At 44.1% G+C, this 25,000-nt stretch overlaps 1 protein-coding gene across 2 annotated transcripts in view; it reads right to left on the bottom strand.

Annotated features, from left to right (window-relative positions):
* Positions 1–25,000, bottom strand: part of sptbn2 (spectrin, beta, non-erythrocytic 2) — a 124,519-nt gene that overhangs the window by 64,948 nt on the left and 34,571 nt on the right. For both annotated transcript variants that reach the window (XM_084320646.1, XM_084320647.1), the window contains exons 2-5: positions 16,396–16,547; positions 12,991–13,164; positions 6,124–6,215; positions 3,754–3,834 (exon numbers count right to left, since the gene is read on the bottom strand). In XM_084320646.1, coding sequence (XP_084176772.1) covers positions 3,754–3,834; positions 6,124–6,215; positions 12,991–13,164; positions 16,396–16,547 — 499 coding nt within the window. The remainder of the gene's footprint in view (positions 1–3,753; positions 3,835–6,123; positions 6,216–12,990; positions 13,165–16,395; positions 16,548–25,000) is intronic.

Raw genomic sequence — 25,000 nt, 5'->3', positions numbered from 1 at the left:
GGAGGTGAAGACGCTCCAGAGGAGGTGAAGACGCTCCAGAGAGGAGGTGAAGACGCTCCAGAGAGGAGGTGACAAGAGGTGTGACAGGTGCTCCTCGTTAGACAAGAGGAATGAGAAGAATAGAAAGGACAAGCTGACCGAATACCTTTTCATCACAGTTAGTTCATCCCCCTCTCTGGCAGTTAGTTCATTCCCCTCTCTGTCAGTTAGTTCATCCCCTCTCTGTCAGTTAGTTCATCCCCCTCTCTGTCACAGTTAGTTCACCCCCCTCTCTGTCAGTTAGTTCATCCCCTCTCTGTCAGTTAGTTCATCCCCTCTCTGTCAGTTAGTTCATCCCCCTCTCTGTCACAGTTAGTTCACCCCCCTCTCTGTCAGTTAGTTCACCCCCCTCTCTGTCAGTTGGTTCATCCCCTCTCTGTCAGTTAGTTCATCCCCTCTCTGTCAGTTAGTTCATCCCCCTCTCTGTCAGTTAGTTCATCCCCCTCTCTGTCAGTTGGCTCACCCCCCTCTCTGTCAGTTAGTTCATCCCCTCTCTGTCAGTTAGTTCATCCCCTATCTGTCAGTTAGTTCACCCCCCTCTCTGTCAGTTAGTTCATCCCCTCTCTGTCAGTTAGTTCATCCCCTCTCTGTCAGTTAGTTCATCCCCCTCTCTGTCAGTTAGTTCATCCCCTCTCTGTCAGTTAGTTCATCCCCCTCTCTGTCAGTTAGTTCATCCCCCTCTCTGTCAGTTAGTTCATCCCCCTCTCTGTCAGTTAGTTCACCCCCCTCTCTGTCAGTTAGTTCATCCCCCTCTCTGTCAGTTAGTTCATCCCCCTCTCTGTCAGTTAGTTCATCCCCTCTCTGTCAGTTAGTTCATCCCCCTCTCTGTCACAGTTAGTTCATCCCCCTCTCTGCCAGTTAGTTCACCCCCCTCTCTGTCAGTTGGTTCACCCCCCTCTCTGTCAGTTGGTTCACCCCCCTCTCTGTCAGTTAGTTCATCCCCTCTCTGTCAGTTAGTTCATCCCCCTCTCTGTCAGTTAGTTCATCCCCTCTCTGTCAGTTAGTTCATCCCCTCTCTGTCAGTTAGTTCACCCCCCTCTCTGTCACAGTTAGTTCATCCCCTCTCTGTCAGTTAGTTCATCCCCTCTCTGTCAGTTAGTTCACCCCCCTCTCTGTCAGTTAGTTCATCCCCCTCTCTGTCACAGTTAGTTCATCCCCTCTCTGTCAGTTAGTTCATCCCCTCTCTGTCAGTTAGTTCACCCCCCTCTCTGTCAGTTAGTTCATCCCCTCTCTGTCAGTTAGTTCATCCCCCTCTCTGTCAGTTAGTTCACCCCCCTCTCTGTCAGTTAGTTCATCCCCCTCTCTGTCAGTTAGTTCACCCCCCTCTCTGTCAGTTAGTTCATCCCCTCTCTGTCACAGTTAGTTCACCCCCCTCTCTGTCAGTTAGTTCATCCCCCTCTCTGTCAGTTAGTTCACCCCCCTCTCTGTCAGTTAGTTCATCCCCTCTCTGTCACAGTTATTTCACCCCCCTCTCTGTCAGTTAGTTCATCCCCTCTCTGTCAGTTAGTTCATCCCCCTCTCTGTCACAGTTAGTTCATCCCCCTCTCTGTCACAGTTAGTTCACCCCCCTCTCTGTCAGTTAGTTCACCCCCCTCTCTGTCACAGTTAGTTCACCCCCCTCTCTGTCAGTTAGTTCACCCTAGGGCTGGGCGATATAACGATAACGATAAATATCGCGATATATTTTAATAATCGATATTTTCTTTTTATATAATTTTTTATTTAATTTTTTTTACCTGCAACAGGGCAGTTTTAAAACCAGCAACTTAAAGTGATGGCTTTGCTTGTCCAAATGACAATACTGACCAAATTGAGATTTATTTTTCTCTTGTCCATTTATTTTGTTTGCTTTCTAATTTAAAATACAGTTTGAAACCGTCTGTACACAGTAGGCTATGTGTGCTAGCAGAGCTAGACTCCAGTCACGAGTCACGGTGCACATGTGCGGTGGTTTGTCCACCAAAAAAGCGCCAAAAGATCGAAAATAAACTAGCAGAGCCAGAACTGTTCAACTCCCCTGGAGCCACAGCCAGCAGAGAAGCCGGTTTACTTTAGCTTTTAAACCAGCTGCAGCCTGAGAACTGGAGTGTGAGGGGATGTAACACTAAAGATGGCGGCAACGACAAAGAATTGCTGCAAAAAAAGCAAAAAAAAAAGAAAAAAAAATGTACTTATAACAATTTCGATAATTATCGATATCGAGAAATATGATAACATTATCATATCGTTATCACAATATGATTTTTTGCCATATCGCCCAGCCCTAGTTCACCCCCCTCTCTGTCAGTTAGTTCACCCCCCTCTCTGTCACAGTTAGTTCACCCCCCTCTCTGTCAGTTAGTTCACCCCCCTCTCTGTCACAGTTAGTTCACCCCCCTCTCTGTCAGTTAGTTCACCCCCCTCTCTGTCAGGATACCAGGAAATGTATCTTCTATTTATGCTGCAGAGTGGAGGGACTGGGACCAATGTTACTGACCAGACACTCTATATCAGTGATGGCTGTCAGATTGTACAGATATTTAACATGCAGAACACATATTTTAACCCTTTGGTTGCCGAAAACGTAGATCTACGTTTATGTGGCCCAGCGCTTGAGTGCCGGAAACGTAGATCTACGTTTCTGTTTCGGTATTTCTTTTACTCGCTATTGCCATTCATAATTAATCGGGGCAGCCTGTGCATGCTGTACTGAATGTGTCTGAGATCGCAGACGGTCAATAACGCCGCCTACCGCCTTGCGGCCGCTACTGCACTCAATTTGAAACAATGTAGTTTGTTTTCTGGGCCGAGCTGAGCCGTGCGGGCAGGGTTTAAATACTCCGGCAGGACAAGCGCTTACAACGATGCATCAACTAGGCTGCCCCCCCCCCCCCCCTCGGTCATATGCAATGCCGGATAACGTGGGACGGACTTGGATAACGTGGATTTTTTTTTTGCATTACATCAGAGACGGTATATATCCAATCTTGCGTTGATCTGATATTTTTTTCTCCCGCGATCGAAGCTGTCTGTGTGGAATCTGTGTGTGCTGTTTCCCGTTGGTCACATCACAGCACGGAGGGGCGCCCCGCTCCAAGCCCCCTTTCATGCATGCATGAGGAGACATAATAACGATAATCTAGCGTTGATTTCAGGAAGATTCGATAATCAGGCGAAAAATGGCAACGTGATAAGTGGATTTAACTAAAGGGCTGTTTTTGCGTCCTTTCCTGGGATTACTCAGAATCCCTCAAACTATACTCATATTCACCACGGTATAAAACGTAAATGTACGGATGAAAAAATAATCTGTTTTTTTGCATTGTTGACCAGAAGAAACTCACTGACAATCGACAACGTTATTAGATCCATAGCTATAATATTTAATATAGTTTTAGCACTCGCAAACACGGCATTCTCTCCATTGAACAGAGCACTGGCACAAACGGCCATACGCCCACAGCGACCTCCGGCGGTCAATGTGTTAACAAACAAAAAAGACCACATACAGCACCTTTAATATTAGAGAGACAGACATATATATACAGTGTATAGAGAGAGAGAGAGAGAGAGAGAGAGAGAGATAGAGAGAGAGAGAGAGAGAGAGAGAGAGATAGAGAGACAGATAGAGAGAGAGAGATAGAGAGATAGAGAGAGACAGAGAGATAGACAGAGAGACAGAGAGAGATAGAGAGAGAGACAGAGAGAGATAGAGAGAGATAGGGGGTTAATGACCTGTGCTTGTGAACGATGGCGCTGAAGGCCAGGCCATCCCTCCAGCTGGTGGTGAAGTTGTGGACGTTGACGTTGGGGTATCTGCAGAGAGAGGACCAGACCAGAGGGGGTTAATCATCAACTCAGAGGACCAGAACCACAGAGGAGGTTAACCCTTTCACTGCCGCACTACCAAACAGTTAACCCTTTCACTGCGACAATACACAGAAGGTTAACCCTTTCACTGCCACACGACAGCAGGTCAACCCTTTCACTGCCGCACTACCAAACGGTTAACCCTTTCACTGCGACAACACACAGAAGGTTAATCATCAACTCAGTAAAGCAGTCACTGCTTTGGGAATCACTACGGGAATCCGGCCAAAAGAACAACACAGTATTGATGTGGTATACACAGTACAGGATCACACAGTGTGACGGGTCTAGTCACAGCATAGCAGGCTTCTAAAAGTAAAGAACGAATGCAATGAATTATCATTTTCACAAATTATGCTCCTCAATTTATAGCCATTTACATAAATTATTAACTTTAGAAGCACATGTGCTGCTTGGACATTTCACCATAGGGTAAATCATTACTATCATTTGTCATATAACATGTAATCCGGTACTATTACTGTGGTTTATTATTATTATTATTATTATTATTATTATTATTATTATTATTATTATTATTATTATTATTATTATTATTATTATTATTATTATTATTATTATCATTATTATTATTATTATTATTATTATTATTATTATTATTATTATTATTATTATTATTATTATTATTATTATAACAAGTATATCATTACCACAATTTTATTTTAACTAAGGGGTTGTTACTTTATTTTAACTGAGGGGTTGTGATGTATTGTAATGTATTTTAATGTGTTTATTTTAATGTATTTTAGTGTATTGTAACCTACTGATTCCTACTGTGTTTTAATTATTGTACTGTCTTAATTATTGTACTGCTCATGTCACCTGCCCCAGAGACTACAGTTAAAAATTAGCCAACCTGGCACATTTACAGTAAAATGTTCCTTAATTATGCACTGGCTCTGTATTTAAGAGAGTGGAGAAGGGGGTAAGACAGTGCAGAAGGGGGTAAGAGAGTGGAGAAGGGGGTAAGAGAGTGGAGAAGGGGGTAAGACAACATTGTTAACTCACTCAGAAGTTGCTTACTGCAGCTTTAAGAGCGAGTGTGTCTGGTAAACAACAGCTGTGGTCACAGGAGCCATGATGCTGTTTACTAAATACTGTAACACAACCGTCTACTGCTTTGTTACAACAGTATCTGATTGCATATTATGAATAAAACACTGAGATGTCAGGTTTTGATAGTGTATTCAGCTCTGTATATATTATATGCATTGCTAAGCAGTTCCTTGGTAGAATATGTAACGCTGTCACACAGCGGCGACCTCTTGGTGTTGCACTTTGTTTACATTCTTTAGTTTTGGTCTGATGTGTGGGTTGGAGTTGAGTTGCTACTGCTGGCCACACCTCAGGTCTGGAGACATTCACATTAAAATAAGTGACTATATACCTATATATATTATATCTATACATACTATATTATATTGTGTTCATTGTCATTAAACATGGCTGCATGGACGACGCTCAATTTGTTTTTCAACCCATTTTTGGTTCATATTTGTAAAGTAGAAAATATCACTGGTTAGTTTACATACTCATAGGCAGAGATGTTTGACAGTGAAATGTCGTCCAACTCTCTGCGTAGGAGTGTTAATCTAGAATAAAGAACTCAAGCTGCTCCAGACTGTACACCTGATGACATCACATCCAGACTGTACACCTGATGACATCACATCCAGACTGTACACCTGATGACATCACATCCAGACTGTACACCTGATGACATCACATCCAGACACCTCTCTATGTCAGTAACTCCTGTGAGATGGTGTTTAAAGCCTCTCTATGTCAGTAACTCTGTCTCATTAATTAAAGCCTCTCTCTGTCAGTAACTCTGTCTCATTAATTAAAGCCTCTCTATGTCAGTAACTCTGTCTCATTAATTAAAGCCTCTCTATGTCAGTAACTCTGTCTCATTAATTAAAGCCTCTCTCTGTCAGTAACTCTGTCTCATTAATTAAAGCCTCTCTCTGTCAGTAACTCCTGTCTCATTCATTAAAGCCTCTCTCTGTCAGTAACTCTGTCTCATTAATTAAAGCCTCTCTCTGTCAGTAACTCCTGTCTCATTAATTAAAGCCTCTCTCTGTCAGTAACTCCTGTCTCATTCATTAAAGCCTCTCTCTGTCAGTAACTCTGTCTCATTAATTAAAGCCTCTCTCTGTCAGTAACTCCTGTCTCATTCATTAAAGCCTCTCTCTGTCAGTAACTCTGTCTCACCCGGCCGTCTTCATCTGGCACCAGAGCAGCAGGGCATCTTTGGCCGACCTCCTCTCCTTGTTGTCCTCCGTCTCCACGCTGATGTCCTGGATCTGAATGAATGAATGAATGAATGAAAACGTTTATTTTATATTCCTCCAAACAAATCACAGTATCAAGCTCCGTCAACCAAAACAATCATAATGAAAAAGAAATTATAAACAAAAAGTCAAGAGCAATGTGGTTAGTTAGTTGACATGTTCAAAAAAGGAGTAGAGGGAAGCTAAGCTTATTGATCCCTACCCCCTTACATTTAAATTTTTTCTTCCATTAAATTTGACTTGATATAACATAATTTAGTATAATACATTATATACGTTTACTTATAGATCTGTTCACAGAACCTTGCGTTACCCACACACTCTTGGTGATATGTGATAAACACTTGGAGGTGTGTGATAGTGATAGACACTTGGTGGTGTGTATGTAGAGTAAGTTGTGCCGTATAATGACAATACATTTGAATTTTAATCTAATATGAAGTTTACTTTGGTTCAACTTTGAGTTAATTTGACCCCATTTTAAAAACACATCCAAGTGCTGTGGGGAGAAGAAGGGACCGCATGGAGACGGTCCTGGACCTAAGCGTCCTTGCTGCGTCTCCAGCCCCGGGACGAGGCCCACAGCGAGAGGTAGCGGAAGGGGGGGGGGGGGGGGGGCGTGGCCGATTGAGTCGCATGATGGCGTGAAACCCTGGCTAACATCCACCGGCTCCGTTTGAATTATGCATGTGTGGAATGTCATGCGGCAGGAACCTCTGTGGAACAGTCTCGCGGCTCTCTCTCTCTCTCCCCCCCCCCTCTCTCTCTCTCTCTCTATCTCTATCTCTCCCTCTCCCTCTCTTTCCCCCCCCCTCTCTCTCTCTCTCTCCCCCCCCCCCCTCTCTCTCTCTATCTCTCCCTCTCTTTCTCCCCCCCCATCTCTATCTCTATCTCTCTCTCTATCTCTATCTCTATCTCTCTCTCTCCCTCTCCCTCTCTTTCTCCCCCCCCATCTCTCTCTCTATCTCTCTCTCTCTCTCTCCCTATCTCTCCCTCTCTATCTCTCCCTCTCTCCCCCCGCTCCAATAAACACAGCGGCGACACATGTTGGCGCGGTTAACCATTGAATGTGATTAGCAGCGACGGATTACAAATGTGTCCATAAATCAAAGGACACTTTGTCCACAGATGTTGACTAGACGTGGTCTCTGGGGAACCGGAGCCCTTGTTGACGAACGGCCCCCTGAAGCAGGCCTGTACAGTGCGACATATATATCGCACATGCTACAGCAACAGCGGTCTGTGCGATGAATGGATTTACTTCACTAGCACTGGTGCGATAGGGATTCGGTTCATATAGATACTCTTATTTTGAAAATCCTGTAGCGGGTCTCATTTCTGCCCACGCGCAGCTCCAGCTATAATAACTAGGCTCGACAGCTAGCAACATTCAGGTGCATATGATACTCTTATTTTGAAAAAACTCCGTGACAACTCGACGAGTCATATCCGCCCTATCCGTGCTTGCAAGCAGAGCAGCGTGTTGGTGCGCACTGCTGCTGCGTAACACAGCAGTGCGCCTACACGTCCCGAAATAAGTCCGTGGTGTTTTTTTTTTCTCGCAACGGGTCAAATGCATCTACATGCTTTGCACCGTCGCCATTCCTTTATGCGCACATCGCCTGCAATTAACGTTTATGTACCATTACAATCACTACAACGTTAGCAAGCTAACAAGCTAATCCTGATCAGAGGGCGCAGAGCCAGCAGACACAGTGTGGAAAGGGAAATGGGGGGGCACTCTCTCCCTTCCCTGTGTGTGTGTGTGCGTGCGTGCGTTTGGAAAGACGATGAAGTCACTAGTCAGGACTCAGGACAGGAGTATATTATAGTAAACTGAGGATGGACAGATAATGTTGATATTCAAATATAAAAAATTTCGAGAGGAGTGGAAGTTTGAAGACAGACTAGACTACAATATGATGCGGGGGTGGTGAGTTGAAACAGTGTGTGTGAATGAATGAATGTAAACTTTATTTAACAGATTGCAGAATGGGTACAGTACAGTACGGCTCAATACACACAATTGTTAAGGGGATGCAGACCAGAGAAAGACGTTTGTCTTGTTTACATCAGGGTCCCCCATTGTGTGTGTGTGTCCCAACCGACCCCACTTCTATGTTTCAATAAATTATTTGCATTTAAAACTATTAACGCTGACTCATTCCTTCAGTCCACTCAAAATTATGCTAATATTCCTTATGTTGTTTATGATATTAATTGAAAATAGCATATGAGAGTATTACTATTATAGTAATAATAACACATGGCGATATACTAAATGACAGCCAAACATGGCACTGCAACTAAATAACACAAATACAATAGGCACATTTGTGACTGTTACAAATATAACACGTTTTATACTTGTGCTACAAGATTTTGGCCTGTGCTACAAAACTATCAACCTCTGTAGCACCAGTGCTATGTGCAAAAAAAGTTAACGTACAGCCCTGCCCTGAAGCAGCAGCCTGAAGCGGCCCCAGCGCCGGCATGAACCCACTGTGTCGTCTCTACTGTGGGCAGAATATCTCAAACAGGCCATAACGGCAATTATGTTTTTTCCATGGGGGGAAATAAGGCCACACAAAGGGAAACTTTTTAACCTAGAAACTGAATCTCCCGTGAAAACCGCAAGCCGGCAATAATTGGCCTCTTATTCCCACGTGTTTGTTTGCCTGAAGGGAGAGTAGGAGACGTGCCGAGACCTGACGTCCTGAAGCCAAGCGGTGTGTTTTAAGAGGGAGGTTAGATAATGTGGGGGGGGGGTGAAAGCAACAACCACACAGACTTGATGTTTTTTTTCTAATCTAATGCCATTACGTTAGGTGACATCCTAAGTACTTTCTGCACAGGATCTAGTATTACATCATGGGACTCCTGGAGGTGAGAACCCCCCCCCCCCAAGCTCTGTGACTCCCTCTCAGCGACTGGTTATAGAACGGGATTCGTTTCCACAGAGGTGTGTGTCCTCCTGAGGCTGAAGCTGACATGCGCCCAGGTTTGACCGTACAGATGTTCACGCTCGACACGTTCTGACGTGTCGGGAAGCTGACATGTGGATGATGTCTCGGGAGACGCTCTCAACACCCCCCAGTGCACTGCTGCCTGGGGAACACCTGAAGTGCACTGCTGTCTGGGGAACACCTGAAGTGCACTGCTGTCTGGGGAACACCTGAAGTGCACTGCTGTCTGGGGAACACCTGAAGTGTACTGTCTGGGGAACACCTGAAGTGTACTGCTGCCTGGGGAACACCTGAAGTGCACTGCTGTCTGGGGAACACCTGAAGTGCACTGCTGCCTGGGGAACACCTGAAGTGCACTGCTGCCTGGGGAACACCTGAAGTGTACTGTCTGGGGAACACCTGAAGTGCACTGCTGCCTGGGGAACACCTGAAGTGCACTGCTGTCTGGGGAACACCTGAAGTGCACTGCTGCCTGGGGAACACCTGAAGTGTACTGCTGCCTGGGGAACACCTGAAGTGCACTGCTGCCTGGGGAACACCTGAAGTGCACTGCTGCCTGGGGAACACCTGAAGTGCACTGCTGCCTGGGGAACACCTGAAGTGCACTGCTGCCTGGGGAACACCTGAAGTGTACTGCTGTCTGGGGAACACCTGAAGTGCACTGCTGTCTGGGGAACACCTGAAGTGCACTGCTGCCTGGGGAACACCTGAAGTGTACTGCTGCCTGGGGAACACCTGAAGTGCACTGCTGTCTGGGGAACACCTGAAGTGCACTGCTGTCTGGGGAACACCTGAAGTGCACTGCTGCCTGGGGAACACCTGAAGTGCACTGCTGTCTGGGGAACACCTGAAGTGCACTGCTGTCTGGGGAACACCTGAAGTGCACTGCTGTCTGGGGAACACCTGAAGTGCACTGCTGTCTGGGGAACACCTGAAGTGTACTGCTGTCTGGGGAACACCTGAAGTGCACTGTCTGGGGAACACCTGAAGTGTACTGTCTGGGGAACACCTGAAGTGTACTGCTGTCTGGGGAACACCTGAAGTGCACTGCTGTCTGGGGAACACCTGAAGTGCACTGTCTGGGGAACACCTGAAGTGTACTGTCTGGGGAACACCTGAAGTGCACTGCTGTCTGGGGAACACCTGAAGTGCACTGTCTGGGGAACACCTGAAGTGTACTGTCTGGGGAACACCTGAAGTGCACTTCTGTCTGGGGAACACCTGAAGTGTACTGCTGTCTGGGGAACACCTGAGGTGCACTGCTGTCTGGGGAACACCTGAAGTGTACTGTCTGGGGAACACCTGAAGTGCACTGCTGTCTGGGGAACACCTGAAGTGCACTGCTGTCTGGGGAACACCTGAAGTGTACTGTCTGGGGAACACCTGAAGTGTACTACTGTCTGGGGAACACCTGAAGTGCACTGCTGTCTGGGGAACACCTGAAGTGTACTATATATATACAGACACAGCATGTACAGCACTATTGTACATGCTATCATACAGTTATATGGGTAGACTATAGTATGAGGTAGAGGTAGGTAGTTGGTAGGGCAGTTGTAGACAGTTGTGAAAGCAGTAGGTAGGTATATGAATGCATATAGATGGCTAAGCTACTGTGAGGTGGTTTGTGTGGATTGGAATGAGAGCTTCATAGCAGTGAACATGCTACCATGAGGCCCGCTGAGAGATCATGTTGTAATGTGTGCAAAGAGTGTAGGCAACCTTTACATAAACAAACCTGCTCTGCTAGACTTGTTCTTAGATTATATGCTGAAAAGGAAATCTCCACACGTGGTTCTGTAGTTTAAACTAGTGGGTTTTAAACTTAGTGAGCGTTAATAATGTGAGTCAGCTGAAAGCTAAAGCTGGTTAGCCAGACATTGCACGTTCCCTAAATACTTTTGAGCAAAAAAACAAAACTGCTTTCCTAGTTCAGTTTTTTATTAATTTTTTATTATGTTTTTGGTAGATTTTTATTGTTTTTTTCCCCTCCGGGCAGTCCGGCAGAGAGAGAGAGGAAGTATGGGAGATAGATGGGGAAGACATTCGGCAAAGGTCGCCGGGCCCGGGAGTCAAACCCGGGACGGCCGTGTTGCACCACAGCGCTGTACGTGGTTGTGCCACCCTGGCGCCCCAATTCCTAGTTCAGTTTTGTAATAAAACACCAAAAACGACCAACGGACCAGAGATGGAAACACGGGCTGCGTGAACAAGAGGCCGGGAGAAGCAGGTGGTGCAGGTGAAGCCGCTGTGGTCATCAGCGTAATGACACCCTGTCTGTATGCGGTCGACTCCACAACTATCTGTAGAGAGGATCACTACACTAGGCCCTCGTGGGCGCCATCTGCTGGACATATTCGGTATTGTCATTGTCTGCCTGCCAAATGATGATAAGGACCAACAAATGAAATAAGTCGGTCGGCTTTATTGTGTTATCATGATAGATTGCTGTGATGCTGTAATGCTTGGTGCTATAACAGATAGATACTTTATTGTGTTATCATGATAGATTGATGCTGTAATGCTTGCTGCTATAACAGATATATACTTTATTGTGTTATCATGATAGATTGATGCTGTAATGCTTGCTGCTATAACAGATAGATACTTGATTGTGTTATCATGATAGATTGCTGTGATGCAGTAATGCTTGCTGCTATAACAGATAGATTTTTTATTTGATTTAATTTGATTTAATTGGATTTTATCATGTGCTTATTTTTTATTCATGATGCAGACATAAGTGAAACTGAATGTGAACTGTCAACATCTGTATGCTGTGTGAGCTGTCAGATTCCCCAAGGGGATTAATAAAGTATCTATCTATCTATTTATCTAGATACTTTATTGATCCTCTTGGGGAAATTCAGGGAATTCAGGAAATTCACAACTACCTACCTCATACTATAGTCTACCCATATAACTCTGTATGATAGCATGTACAATAGTGCTGTATATACCATATATATATATTTATATTTACCGCATATATATACATATATATCCATATCCGTCTGAATATACCTGCATAATAATAATTCTATATACCTACTCATACAGCTGCACATAACCCATATAACTCTGTATGATAAGGGCGGTCAGGTGGCGTAGCGGAGATTTCGTTCGTCACCAAACACCGGAGACGCTGGATTCGCCTGTTCGAATCCAGCTCACAGCTCCGGCGTTGTCACCAGCTGGGCTGGCCGTTCACACTAATACAATTGGCTGTATTAGAGGGTGGGAAAGCTGGCGGAGTGGGTCCGGGTCGTTGTAAACAGCGACTCCTACAGTTCGGTCGGGGCGCCTGCTCAGCGCGGATAGGATCTAAGGGGGGTAGTGTGATCCTTCCACACGTTACACCCTCTCAGTGAGAGTCCGCGCTGCCAGGTGAAAAGAAGCGGTTGATTGGCTAGACGTGTGTCGGAGGAAGCACGTGGTAGCCTCCACTCTCCCAGACCGACTGGGGGGGTTAAGTGCGCAGCGACCAGGAAGGGGATTGGGAATTGGCATAACGACTAACATTGGGATGGGAGAAAAATCGGAGGAAAAAGGAGGGGGAAAAAGATTAAAAAAAATAACTCTGTATGATAGCATGTACAATAATGCTGTATATACCATATACTGTATATATATATACTCACCATATATATATATATATATATATATATATATATATATCCACATCTGTCTGTACATACCTGCATATAATCCGTTTTACACATCTGTAGATACTATATCTATATCTGTACATATCCCTTACCTCGTCTTACTAGTTACGCTGCTGGCCAGTTAGGGTTAGGTTAGGGTTAGAGGCTCCTCACCTGGAAGCGGAGGATGATGGTCCAGATGAGGCCCAGGGTGAGGCGGTGGTTTCCGTCCACGATGTCGTGAGAACCCATGTTCTCCAGGTGAACCTTCTGCTCCTTCAGGAACTGCAGCGCTTTGTCTACATTCTCCAGACAGTGGATACGCATACGACCCTTAGTAGGCCTCGGCTGGTGAGGAGAGAGAGGGGGGGGGAGGAGAGGGAGAGAGAGAGAAATAGAGAGACAGAAAGAGGGAGAGAGAGAGGGAGAGACAGAGAAAGAGGGAGACAGAGAGAGAGAAGTTGTTCATCTTGTCAATAGAAATGACAGAACATGTTTGTCACTAACCCTTTACCTAAACAACACTAAACAGGGTAACGTAAAAGTAAACATGATTCAATTGTTACTGTTACATCTCCTACTGGCCAAGCTGCCCACGTTGCTGTGTGAGGCGTAGCAGAGACTCACTTTGATGCGTGAAGAGACTCACGTTGATCGTGTCAACAGTGGTTTGCTGGGGCTGCCATGCAATGGGCCCTACGCAGTTATCATGTGGCTCAAATGCCATATGCCAGAATGGTTCAGACAAAGCGCTGAGGCATGCAATGCAATTATTCCTATTATTATTCCTAACGCCCCACCCTCCATTCACATGAGTGAATCGTAATATGGAAATCACTGTCTGACGTTGCATTTGTGTGTCTGACAGGACAATGAAGTCGATGAAGGGGATCCAACTTGTTCTTCCATCAGATCATCCAAATGAGGACTTTACATAGCTTTACATCACAGCTGGGATGAGCAAGCATGAAGGGCTACACATGTTGAAAATGACTATCAAAATGAACCCCCATGTGCTTCTTTCATAATAAGATAAGATAAGATATCCCTTTATCCTTTATTCCTTAAGCCGCAGATGGCACGTGCAAGGAAAGTGGTTTCTGAGAGGACAGAAGAGGAGGTTTCTGAGAGGACAGAAGAAGTGGTTTCTGAGAGGACAGAAGAAGAGGTTTCTGAGAGGACAGAAGAAGTGGTTTCTGAGAGGACAAAAGAAGTGGTTTCTGAGAGGACAGAAGAAGAGGTTTCTGAGAGGACAAAAGAAGTGGTTTCTGAGAGGACAGAAGAAGAGGTTTCTGAGAGGACAGAAGAAGTGGTTTCTGAGAGGACAAAATAAGTGGTTTCTGAGAGGACAGAAGAAGAGGTTTCTGAGAGGACAAAAGAAGTGGTTTCTGAGAGGACAAAATAAGTGATTTCTGAGAGGACAAAAGAAGTGGTTTCTGAGAGGACAGAAGAAGTGGTTTCTGAGAGGACAGAAGAAGAGGTTTCTGAGAGGACAGAAGAAGAGGTTTCTGAGAGGACAGAAGAGGAGGTTTCTGAGAGGACAGAAGAAGTAGTTTCTGAGAGGACAGAAGAGGAGGTTTCTGAGAGGACAGAAGAGGAGGTTTCTGAGAGGACAGAAGAAGTGGTTTCTGAGAGGACAGAAGAAGAGGTTTCTGAGAGGACAGAAGAAGTGGTTTCTGAGAGGACAGAAGACGTGGTTTCTGAGTTAGAGCAGAAGTGGCTTCTGAGAGGACAGAAGAAGTGGTTTCTGAGAGGACAGAAGAAGAGGTTTCTGAGAGGACAGAAGAAGTGGTTTCTGAGAGGACAGAAGAAGTGGTTTCTGAGAGGACAGAAGAAGTGGTTTCTGAGAGGACAAAAGAAGTGGTTTCTGAGAGGACAGAAGAAGTGGCTTCTGAGAGGACAGAAGAAGTGGTTTCTGAGAGGACAGAAGAAGAGGTTTCTGAGAGGACAGAAGAAGAGGTTTCTGAGAGGACAGAAGAAGTGGTTTCTGAGAGGACAGAAGAAGAGGTTTCTGAGAGGACAGAAGAAGTGGTTTCTGAGAGGACAGAAGAAGAGGTTTCTGAGAGGACAAAAGAAGTGGTTTCTGAGAGGACAGAAGACGTGGTTTCTGAGAGGACAGAAGAAGAGGTTTCTGAGAGGACAGAAGAAGTGGTTTCTGAGAGGACAGAAGAAGTGGTTTCTGAGAGGACAGAAGAAGAGGTTTCTGAGAGGACAGAAGAAGTGGTTTCTGAGAGGACAGAAGAAGAGGTTTCTGAGAGGACAGAAGAAGAGGTTTCTGAGAGGACAAAAGAAGTGGTTTCTGAGAGGACAAAATAAGTGGTTTCTGAGAGGACAGAAGAAGAGGTTTCTGAGAGGACAGAAGAAGTGGTTTCTGAGAGGACAGAAGAAGTGGTTTCTGAGAGGACAGAAGAAGAGGTTTCTGAGAGGACAGAAGAAGTGGTTTCTGAGAGGACAGAAGAAGTGGTTTCTGAGAGGACAAAAGAAGTGGTTTCTGAGAGGACGGAAGAAGTGGTTTCTGAGAGGACAGAATAAGTGGTTTCTGAGAGGACAAAAGAAGTGGTTTCTGAGAGGACAGAAGAAGTGGTTTCTGAGAGGACAGAAGAAGAGGTTTCTGAGAGGACAGAAGAAGTGGTTTCTGAGAGGACAGAAGAAGTGGTTTCTGAGAGGACAGAAGAAGAGGTTTCTGAGAGGACAGAAGAAGAGGTTTCTGAGAGGACAGAAGAAGTGGTTTCTGAGAGGACAGAAGAAGTGGTTTCTGAGAGGACAGAAGAAGAGGTTTCTGAGAGGACAGAAGAAGAGGTTTCTGAGAGGACAGAAGAAGAGGTTTCTGAGAGGACAAAATAAGTGGTTTCTGAGAGGACAGAAGAAGAGGTTTCTGAGAGGACAGAAGAAGTGGTTTCTGAGAGGACAGAAGAAGTGGTTTCTGAGAGGACAGAAGAAGAGGTTTCTGAGAGGACAGAAGAAGTGGTTTCTGAGTTAGAGCAGAAGAAGTGGTTTCTGAGTTAGAGCAGAAGAAGTGGTTTCTGAGTTAGAGCAGAATAAGAAGTGGTTTCTGAGTTAGAGCAGAATAAGAAGTGGTTTCTGAGTTAGAGCAGAATAAGAAGTGGTTTCTGAGTTAGAGCAGAATAAGAAGTGGTTTCTGAGTTAGAGCAGAATAAGAATAGGTTTCTGAGTTAGGACAGAATAAGAAGAGGTTTCTGAGTTAGAGCAGAATAAGAAGAGGTTTCTGAGTTAGAGCAGAATAAGAAGAGGTTTCTGAGTTAGAGCAGAAGAAGTGGTTTCTGAGTTAGGACAGAATAAGAAGAGGTTTCTGAGTTAGGACAGAATAAGAAGAGGTTTCTGAGTTAGGACAGAATAAGAAGTGGTTTCTGAGTTAGGACAGAATAAGAAGAGGTTTCTGAGTTAGGACAGAATAAGAAGTGGTTTCTTAGTTAGGACAGAATAAGAAGTGGTTTCTGAGTTAGAGCAGAATAAGAAGAGGTTTCTGAGTTAGGACAGAATAAGAAGAGGTTTCTGAGTTAGGACAGAATAAGAAGAGGTTTCTGAGAGGACAGAATAAGAAGAGGTTTCTGAACTGACCAGCTGCTCTCCTGATAGCACCTCCAGCAGGCGTATCAGCATGCGGCCGTCGCGCAGGTCGGTGTAGAGGTCACCGATGCGGCAGGTCACGCGGCCCAGGTGGGAGTTCACCCACTTGGTGAAGGTCTTCTTCTGCACCGCCTCGCGCTCATCTGCACAGAAACACAAGAGGGAAAGAACAGGGTTTAAAGAGCTGCACTCCACTGTCACCAGCCCAGCAGGCAAATACCATTGCCCACTGTTTTGCTACCATTCAATAGCAGTTTTGAGTCAATGAGAGTATGCTGCAAGGAGGCAAAATCAGACTGTAAATGTTTGACAGTGGCCTCAAGAGAAGGAGCACAAGAATACATAACTGTATCATCAGCATATATATGGTACCGGGAGTGAGTTAAATGATCACAGATGTTATTTACATATAATATAAAAAGAAGCGGACCCAAAATGTATCCTTGTGGAACCCCCTTCTCTAAAGTAATTGGATCAGAGACAGAGTCACCACGCCTAACACACTGTGTACGGTCAAGGAGACCAAGCAACCACAGTTAGACTGAAACCCACCCTCAGGGAGTATTGAATAATATGTGATGATCGACAGCATCGAAAGCCTTAGTCAGGTCAATAAACAAGGCAACACAAAAATACTTATTGTCAGTAGCAGCCCTGATGTTATCTATAACTTCTAAGAATGCAGTCACACTAAGGCTACTATGCTTGGTTCTAAAACCAGACTGCATGGTATTTAAGATGGAATGGGAGTCTAGAAAAAGCCTTAGTTGGGAAGATACTAAAGACTCCAGAATTTTAGATAGGACGCAGAGGTTAGAAATAGGCAGATAATTGTTCATCTCATATCTGTCAAGGGTTGAGCTATAATAGGAGCTGCAATTTTTAGAAAATAGGGGTCAATGACGTCAGGGCCAGCGGTCTTTTTAGGATCTAATGTTTGCAGGGCACGCAGGACATCAGACACAAGAAAAGGAGAAAAGACTAAAGTAGGCAGAGTAGAAGAGGGAATGATAATTTAAAAAAGAAAACAATTATATAGTATAGTATATAGAAGTATAATATAGAATAATACATATAAATAAAAATATATAGATACATGTGTGTGTGTATAAATGAATTAACCTATATAAATATGCAATTTAACTGATAGATACACATAATGTATTTATTTATGTTAATTTAATTGTGTTGGTGTTTCCATTTCTGCTAAATAAGTATGTACATTTTGTTTGGTTTGGTAAACATTGCACTTAGTCTATCAGTGAGAAGAGAAGAGAAGAGAAGAGAAGAGAGGAGAGAACACAGGCGAGGAGAGGAGATGAGAGCAAAGAGGTGAAGAGAAAAGGAGAGGAGAGGAGAGGAGAGGAGAGGAGAGGAGAGGAGAGGAGAGGAGAGGAGAGGAGAGGAGAGGAGAGGAGAGGAGAGGAGAGGAGAGGAGAGGAGAGGAGAGGGTGAGGAGAGGAGAGGAGAGGGGAGGGTGAGGAGAGGGGATTGAAGCTACCAGTAGGTTTTATTTCCCTGGTTGACGTGTTTTACGTCTGGCCTCAGGCTGCAAACATCTAGACGCTGTATGAGCTGCAGCCTGGGCTCCTCAGCCTTATCTGGCTAATGACTGATGGAAATGAAAACACGCTGAAGGGGAAACTGACGGTCAGAGTTGAAGTAAACATTTTGCAACAACAGTTAAGGTTCAGCCACGTTCAAACCAGATAAGTGCAATTGGCCTCTTCATTAATATCCCTTTAGAAACACACACACACACAAACACCCCCCTCCTCTAAACGTGCGCTACATCCGAGAGGTCAGAGGTCAGACCACGGGGTGCAGCGCGCGGCGCCACCCCTGCAGCGGTTACAGGGGCAGGAAGGAAGACGTAAACAAGGACATATAAAAGAGACGGGGCGGGCGGGCTGGCAGCGGAGACATATGGAGCCTGGGAGTAAGAAGCTAATCCTGTCCTGCAACAAGGTGACCTGTTTTCTAGGACGCACGGCTCACCAGGAGCGAGTCTGCTCCACCGCCGCTCTAGAGTGAAGGCATGCCGATGGTTAACTCATTAACTGTTGACCGTCAGTGAGAATGTTGACCGGCCGACCATACCGGCCACACGGCCCCGTTTCATAACGACGAGACCGCGTCTCAGAAGAAGTCAGACTGCTGGCTGATCACACGGCGGTGCTGCTGGGGGAATGTGGTGTCACTCTTTCAATCTGGTTTAAACAATTCAAACTAGTTCAAACGCTTATGTAATCATTTACATTTACATTTAGTCATTTAGCTGACGCTTTTATCCAAAGCGACTTACAAGTTCTGTACGACAAGTCATCAGGAAGGGCACAACTCTATCAGCTGAGTAACAATGTTCATCAAAGTGTTGAGTGCTACAGTGTAGGTTAGTTTATTAGGACAAGTGCATGACAGTAAGGTTAGTTAAGGTTAGATCGTTTAATAAAAATAAAATGTCAGATAATGGTTGAAGAAGTGCGTCTTTAGTCGACGGCGAAAGATTGGACCGGTTTCGGCTGTCCTAACTGGGGTGGGCAGTTTATTCCACCATTGTATTACAATTGTTAATATAATACAATAATACGTTGAATTTATTGACCATTACAGTTTGAACATTTAAAGGTGCTATAGATATCACACAAAATATATATATATATATATATATTAAGGCTGTCAAATATATTGCGTTAATATCGCGTTAACTCCCGATTCTATTAATGCCACTAATTTTTTTAACTCAAGATTAACTAAAAAAATAAAAAAAATAAATTTTTTTACTAGACTTCACTCAGGTGTATTATTGATGCTCTCATTGATACTATGTTTGTTTCTGAAGTGTGTGTGTGTGTGTGTGTGTGTGTGTGTGTGTGTGTGTGTGTGTGTGTGTGTGTGTGTGTGTGTGTGTGTGTGTGTGTGTGTGTGTGTGTGTGTGTGTGTGTGTGTGTGTGTGTGAGATATAGAGAGAGAGGGGGGTGAGAGAGATGAGGAAGGGGCAAAAGAGAAAAAGATCTGGGAGAGTGTGTGTGAGGGAGAGAGGGGGGTGTGTGATTAATCAGCCCTTGTGTGTGTGAATGTAACAAGTTCCTAACGTTTTCTTTCCCCTATTATTTCATGCACACTTTATTCATTGTTTTAAATTATTATTTTCTTTTAAGTTATTTTGTGCATCACTCTGTTTTGAATTTGATGCAAATTTGCAATGCATGAGGGTCATCCTTTTGTGTTAAATGGCTGCACAAAGCAAGCATTTGTTGACTCGCATGTTGATAAGAGTATTAAAACTTGGAACTTGAAAAAGATCTGTTTAAGGTAAAAAAAATAAAAATAAAAAATAAATGCGATTAATTTGCGATTAATCGCGAGTTAACTATGGACAATCATGCGATTAATCGAGTTAAATATTTTAATCGTTTGACAGCACTAATATATATATATATATATATATATATATCCACAGAGCTTTTCGAAAAGTGTGAAATAAAAGTATTGCTTTTTGCTTTTTTTTGTGGAGTGATGTGTGGAGTGATGTGTGGGGTGATGTGTGGGGTGATGTGTGGGGTGATGTGTGGAGTGATGTGTGGAGTGATGTGTGGAGTGATGTGTAGAGTGATGTGTGGGGTGATGTGTGGGGTGGGGTGATGTGTGGGGTGATGTGTGGGGTGGGGTGATGTGTGGAGTGATGTGTGGGGTGATGTGTGGGGTGGGGTGATGTGTGGAGTGATGTGTGGGGTGATGTGTGGGGTGGGGTGATGTGTGGGGTGATGTGTGGGGTGATGTGTGGGGTGATGTGTGGGGTGATGTGTGGAGTGATGTGTGGAGTGATGTGTAGAGTGATGTGTAGAGTGATGTGTGGAGTGATGTGTGGGGTGATGTGTGGAGTGATGTGTGGAGTGATGTGTGGAGTGATGTGTGGAGTGATGTGTAGAGTGATGTGTGGGGTGATGTGTGGAGTGATGTGTGGAGTGATGTGTGGAGTGATGTGTGGGGTGATGTGTGGAGTGATGTGTGGAGTGATGTGTGGAGTGATGTGTGGAGTGATGTGTGGGGTGATGTGTGGAGTGATGTGTGGAGTGATGTGTGGAGTGATGTGTGGGGTGATGTGTGGGGTGATGTGTGGAGTGATGTGTGAGGTGATGTGTGGGGTGCAGTGTTGTGCTAGTTACTGAAAAATAGTAACTCAGTTACTTTACTAGTTACTTCATTTCAAAGTAACTTCGTTACTGTACTAGTTACTTACACCCAAAAGTAATGAGTTACTGTGAAAAGTAACTTTAGTTATTTAAAAATAAAATAAAAAAAAAAGATTGCTCCCGAGTCCCATGCCCCAGATAGTACTCAAACTCGGTTGATCAACTTGACAGTTTCCATTCACATCACCGAACTCTGCTAAGCAATGTGGTCTAGATACAAACACAAATATGACACAAACAAATGTTGTCCCGAGTCGATATAATAAGAAGTGCGCCGGTTGAAGGAACAGCCTTGATGTCGCCGGAGCGTTTCATTATAACCATTATAATTCAAGGGTACTACGACTATGCGTGCACCTCATGGTACCAAAGCACCTCAAAGGCGCTTAAAACTAAATTACAAACATCACAAAACAAACTGGTCAGACTACTACTTGACCTGAACCCCAGAACCCACCTCACCCCTGCCCACTTTGACAACCTAGGATGGCTTAGAGTAGACAACAGAGTACAGCAACTTGCAATGGGCCTGGTCTACAAGATACACTATACGACCGGGGTACCCATGTACATGTCAAAATACTTCCCAAAGGTCAGTGAATACCACAACCACTACACCAGAGGAAGCTCAACAAATCATGTAAAACCCAGATTCGGCTCAAACAAGGGACTAAACACGTTTCGCAATTATGCCACAACAATGTGGAACGCCCTACCCAAAGCTAGGGGTAACAGTACTGTATATTTGAATACCATTTATGTCACAAATGTATCAGTACTAAATACCTATATGTCCCTATGCCATAAATGTCATGTATGTTGTGTATGTCATAAATGTCTATATGAATTGAAAATGGGGGACCCTGATGGAAACAAGACAAACGTCTTTCTCAGGTCTGCATCCCCTTAACAATTGTATGTATTGAGCCGTACTGTATTGTACCCATTCTGCAATCTGTTAAATAAAGTTTTCATTCATTCATTCATTCACCATCTTGCAAGTTGCAACGTTGTTTAAGATATCAATCAAAGCATTGCAACGTTAGAATAGTTAGGATATCAATTGTGCATGAAAGGACTATATTTATATTGTTTGATTAGTATTATGAGATTCCCTGGCAGATTTCGTACAGTCAAAATCCGTTGATCAACTTGAGTTTCAGTGAACACATTGCACTCACCAAAGTCTGCGGTGGTCGAGATGTAGTAACGTTACGTTAGTCCAGTTGACTCCAGCAGCGCCTCAAACATGTTCTTTATCTCGTTTCCATGTTGTATATTAATTATCTCTCCAAGTAGTTGCTAAATGGTTTGTTAGTTTGTTACTGCGTTCTTTTTATGTAGATTCATAGCGAGCGTTTGTTTTGTTTACAATAGAGAGGGTCTATTTCTTTCCGTAGCCGCATTTCTGGTTTGCGCATTTCTGATTGGCCAGTGGCCAGACTCGCCTCGTATCATTCTACGCGGGTGGGGATGAGGATAATAATAATAATAATAATAATAATAATAATAATAATAATAATAATAATAATAATAATAATAATAATAATAATAATAATAATAATAACTACCGCTCGCTATCAATCTACGCCGTATATGATGTGTGGGGTGATGTGTGAGGTGATGTGTGAGGTGATGTGTGGGGTGATGTGTGGGGTGATGTGTGGAGTGATGTGTGGGGTGATGTGTGAGGTGATGTGTGGGGTGATGTGTGGGGTGATGTGTGGAGTGATGTGTGGGGTGATGTGTGAGGTGATGTGTGGGGTGATGTGTGGGGTGATGTGTAGAGTGATGTGTGGAGTGATGTGTGGAGTGATGTGTGAGGTGATGTGTGGGGTGATGTGTGGGGTGATGTGTGGGGTGATGTGTAGAGTGATGTGTGGAGTGATGTGTGGAGTGATGTGTGGAGTCAGTGATGTGTGGGGTGATGTGTGGAGTGATGTGTGGAGTGATGTGTGGAGTGATGTGTGGGGTGCTATGTGGGGTGCTGTGTGGGGTGATGTGTGGAGTGATGTGTGGGGTGATGTGTGGGGTGATGTGTGGGGTGATGTGTGGAGTGATGTGTGGGGTGATGTGTGGGGTGCTGTGTGGGGTGATGTGTGGAGTGATGTGTGGGGTGATGTGTGGGGTGATGTGTGGGGTGATGTGTGGGGTGATGTGTGGAGTGATGTGTGGGGTGATGTGTGGGGTGATGTGTGGGGTGCTGTGTGGGGTGCTGTGTGGGGTGCTGTGTGGGGTGATGTGTGGAGTGATGTGTGGGGTGATGTGTGGGGTGCTGTGTGGGGTGATGTGTGGAGTGATGTGTGGGGTGATGTGTGCACTAACCAAGCTAGAACAGGGTATCGAAATTAAGGGAATTTGCCTGATACTAGATTCTGATGCCAAGAGTCATGTGAAACCTGTCAAAATGCAAAGTTGACTTGTTATTCACATAGAGGGACACGAGATCGCTCAAATAGAGAAATATGGATTATATATCTCCTGGTTCGATACAAGCTTTCGAATATCTCGACAGTAAGAGTGACTGTGTAAAGTGCTTGGTTAATGTCAAATGTGACAGTCAGGCAGTTCCAGAAATCATTGTATGAAGTGAGGCAAGGCATGTCTGTTTGTCTTTGAGAGGGAAGTTCATTCCCCGTCACTAATTCTTATTGATTAAGACGACAGACATTGATCCCAGTAGAGAGAATGAGAGAACAGGCTATTCTGTCACAAACATCAATGTTACCTTTTTAGTTTTAGTCTTTACAACCACACATTCTCATCACTGCTAACCCAAGAGAGAACACACGTGACTATTCTCATCACTGCTAACCCAAGAGAGAACACACGTGACTATTCTCATCACTGCTAACCCAAGAGAGAACACACGTGACTATTCTCATCACTGCTAACCCAAGAGAGAACACACGTGACTATTCTCATCACTGCTAACCCAAGAGAGAACACACGTGACTATTCTCATCACTGCTAACCCAAGAGAGAACACACGTGACTATTCTCATCACTGCTAACCCAAGAGAGAACACACGTGACTATTCTCATCACTGCTAACCCAAGAGAGAACACACGTGACTATTCTCATCACTGCTAACCCAAGAGAGAACACACGTGACTATTCTCATCCCTGCTAACCCAAGAGAGAACACACGTGACTATTCTCATCACTGCTAACCCAAGAGAGAACACACGTGACTATTCTCATCACTGCTAACCCAGAGAGAACACACGTGACTATTCTCATCACTGCTAACCCAAGAGAGAACATCAGGGCTTGACATTAAAGCTATTTTACTTGTCCGAAAGCTAAACCTTACTTGACCGAAATGTACTTGTGAAAATAAAGGCCTATTAAAAAATTTATAAAACCGACAAGATATTTGGACAATTATTATGATTTAACTTAAATACACAGTGTGTGTGCATTTGTGTGTGTGGGGTATATACTTTATGATCAGTCCTCCAGCCTCATCTTCACTCCCCATCAGCACCAGCTCATCTTTCTCATCTCCCCTCTCTCTTGACGACCAGGGGTTAAACCCTGGTCTACGCCTATAGTTGTATAGTTGTTATTACGGTATAGTTGTTATTACGGTATAGTTGTTATTTCCATAAATAACACCATTCAAAAAAATTATTGTATTTATATTGGAAATAATTTCTTAATAGGCACATTAGATCAACAGGTAACAACAAAACAACCACTTTTATTAAACATTCTATTAAACGTTCTGATAGTTTCCGCGGGTCTCGTGCCACTGTCTGTGTCAACTAAGCGAGCACTCAGAAGACGCTCGCCGCTTGTCCGGGACAAGTAATATTAACGTACAGAGATTGAGAGTTTCCAGTGTGACACTGTGAGACAGGCACTTTCTGATCAGATGGAATAACGTTACTATTCGTTTGGGAAGATATATATATATATATTTTTTTTTTACTTGTCCAGTCGGACAAGTTAAATTGTATTATGCTTGTCCGGACCATTTTATTTACTTGTCCCAAGTTCAAGTTCAAGTTTCTTTAATAGTTGTCATACAGAAGTACAGAATACTTTTATACAAAATGCTTCTTACTGTTACGCTCAGAGGACTGTGCTAGACAAGATACTTAGTATGAAATAAAATAGTATAGCATGTGTAAAATAGAAGTACAAAAAGGTCACAGTGTTCAGTATAGACATATGTAGCAATGTTCGATGCAGAATAGAAGTAACTGAGTTACCATACAATATACAATATTCTATGCAATGTACTAATATACAATTCTATATAGTGCAGAGCAGAAATAGGGACAATAGTCCCAGACAATAGGACAAGCCTAATGTCAAGCCCTGGAACATGCGGGGACTATTCTCATCACTGTCTCACACTCCCCAAGAGAGTCATCACATACCGGCTCTG

This window comes from Notolepis coatsorum (genome assembly GCF_963971535.1).
Source record: "Notolepis coatsorum genome assembly, chromosome: 8".
Classification (NCBI taxonomy): domain Eukaryota; kingdom Metazoa; phylum Chordata; class Actinopteri; order Aulopiformes; family Paralepididae; genus Notolepis; species Notolepis coatsorum.
The sequence above is the reverse complement of the archived record's forward strand: the minus strand, read 5'-3'. Positions and strand labels throughout refer to the sequence as shown.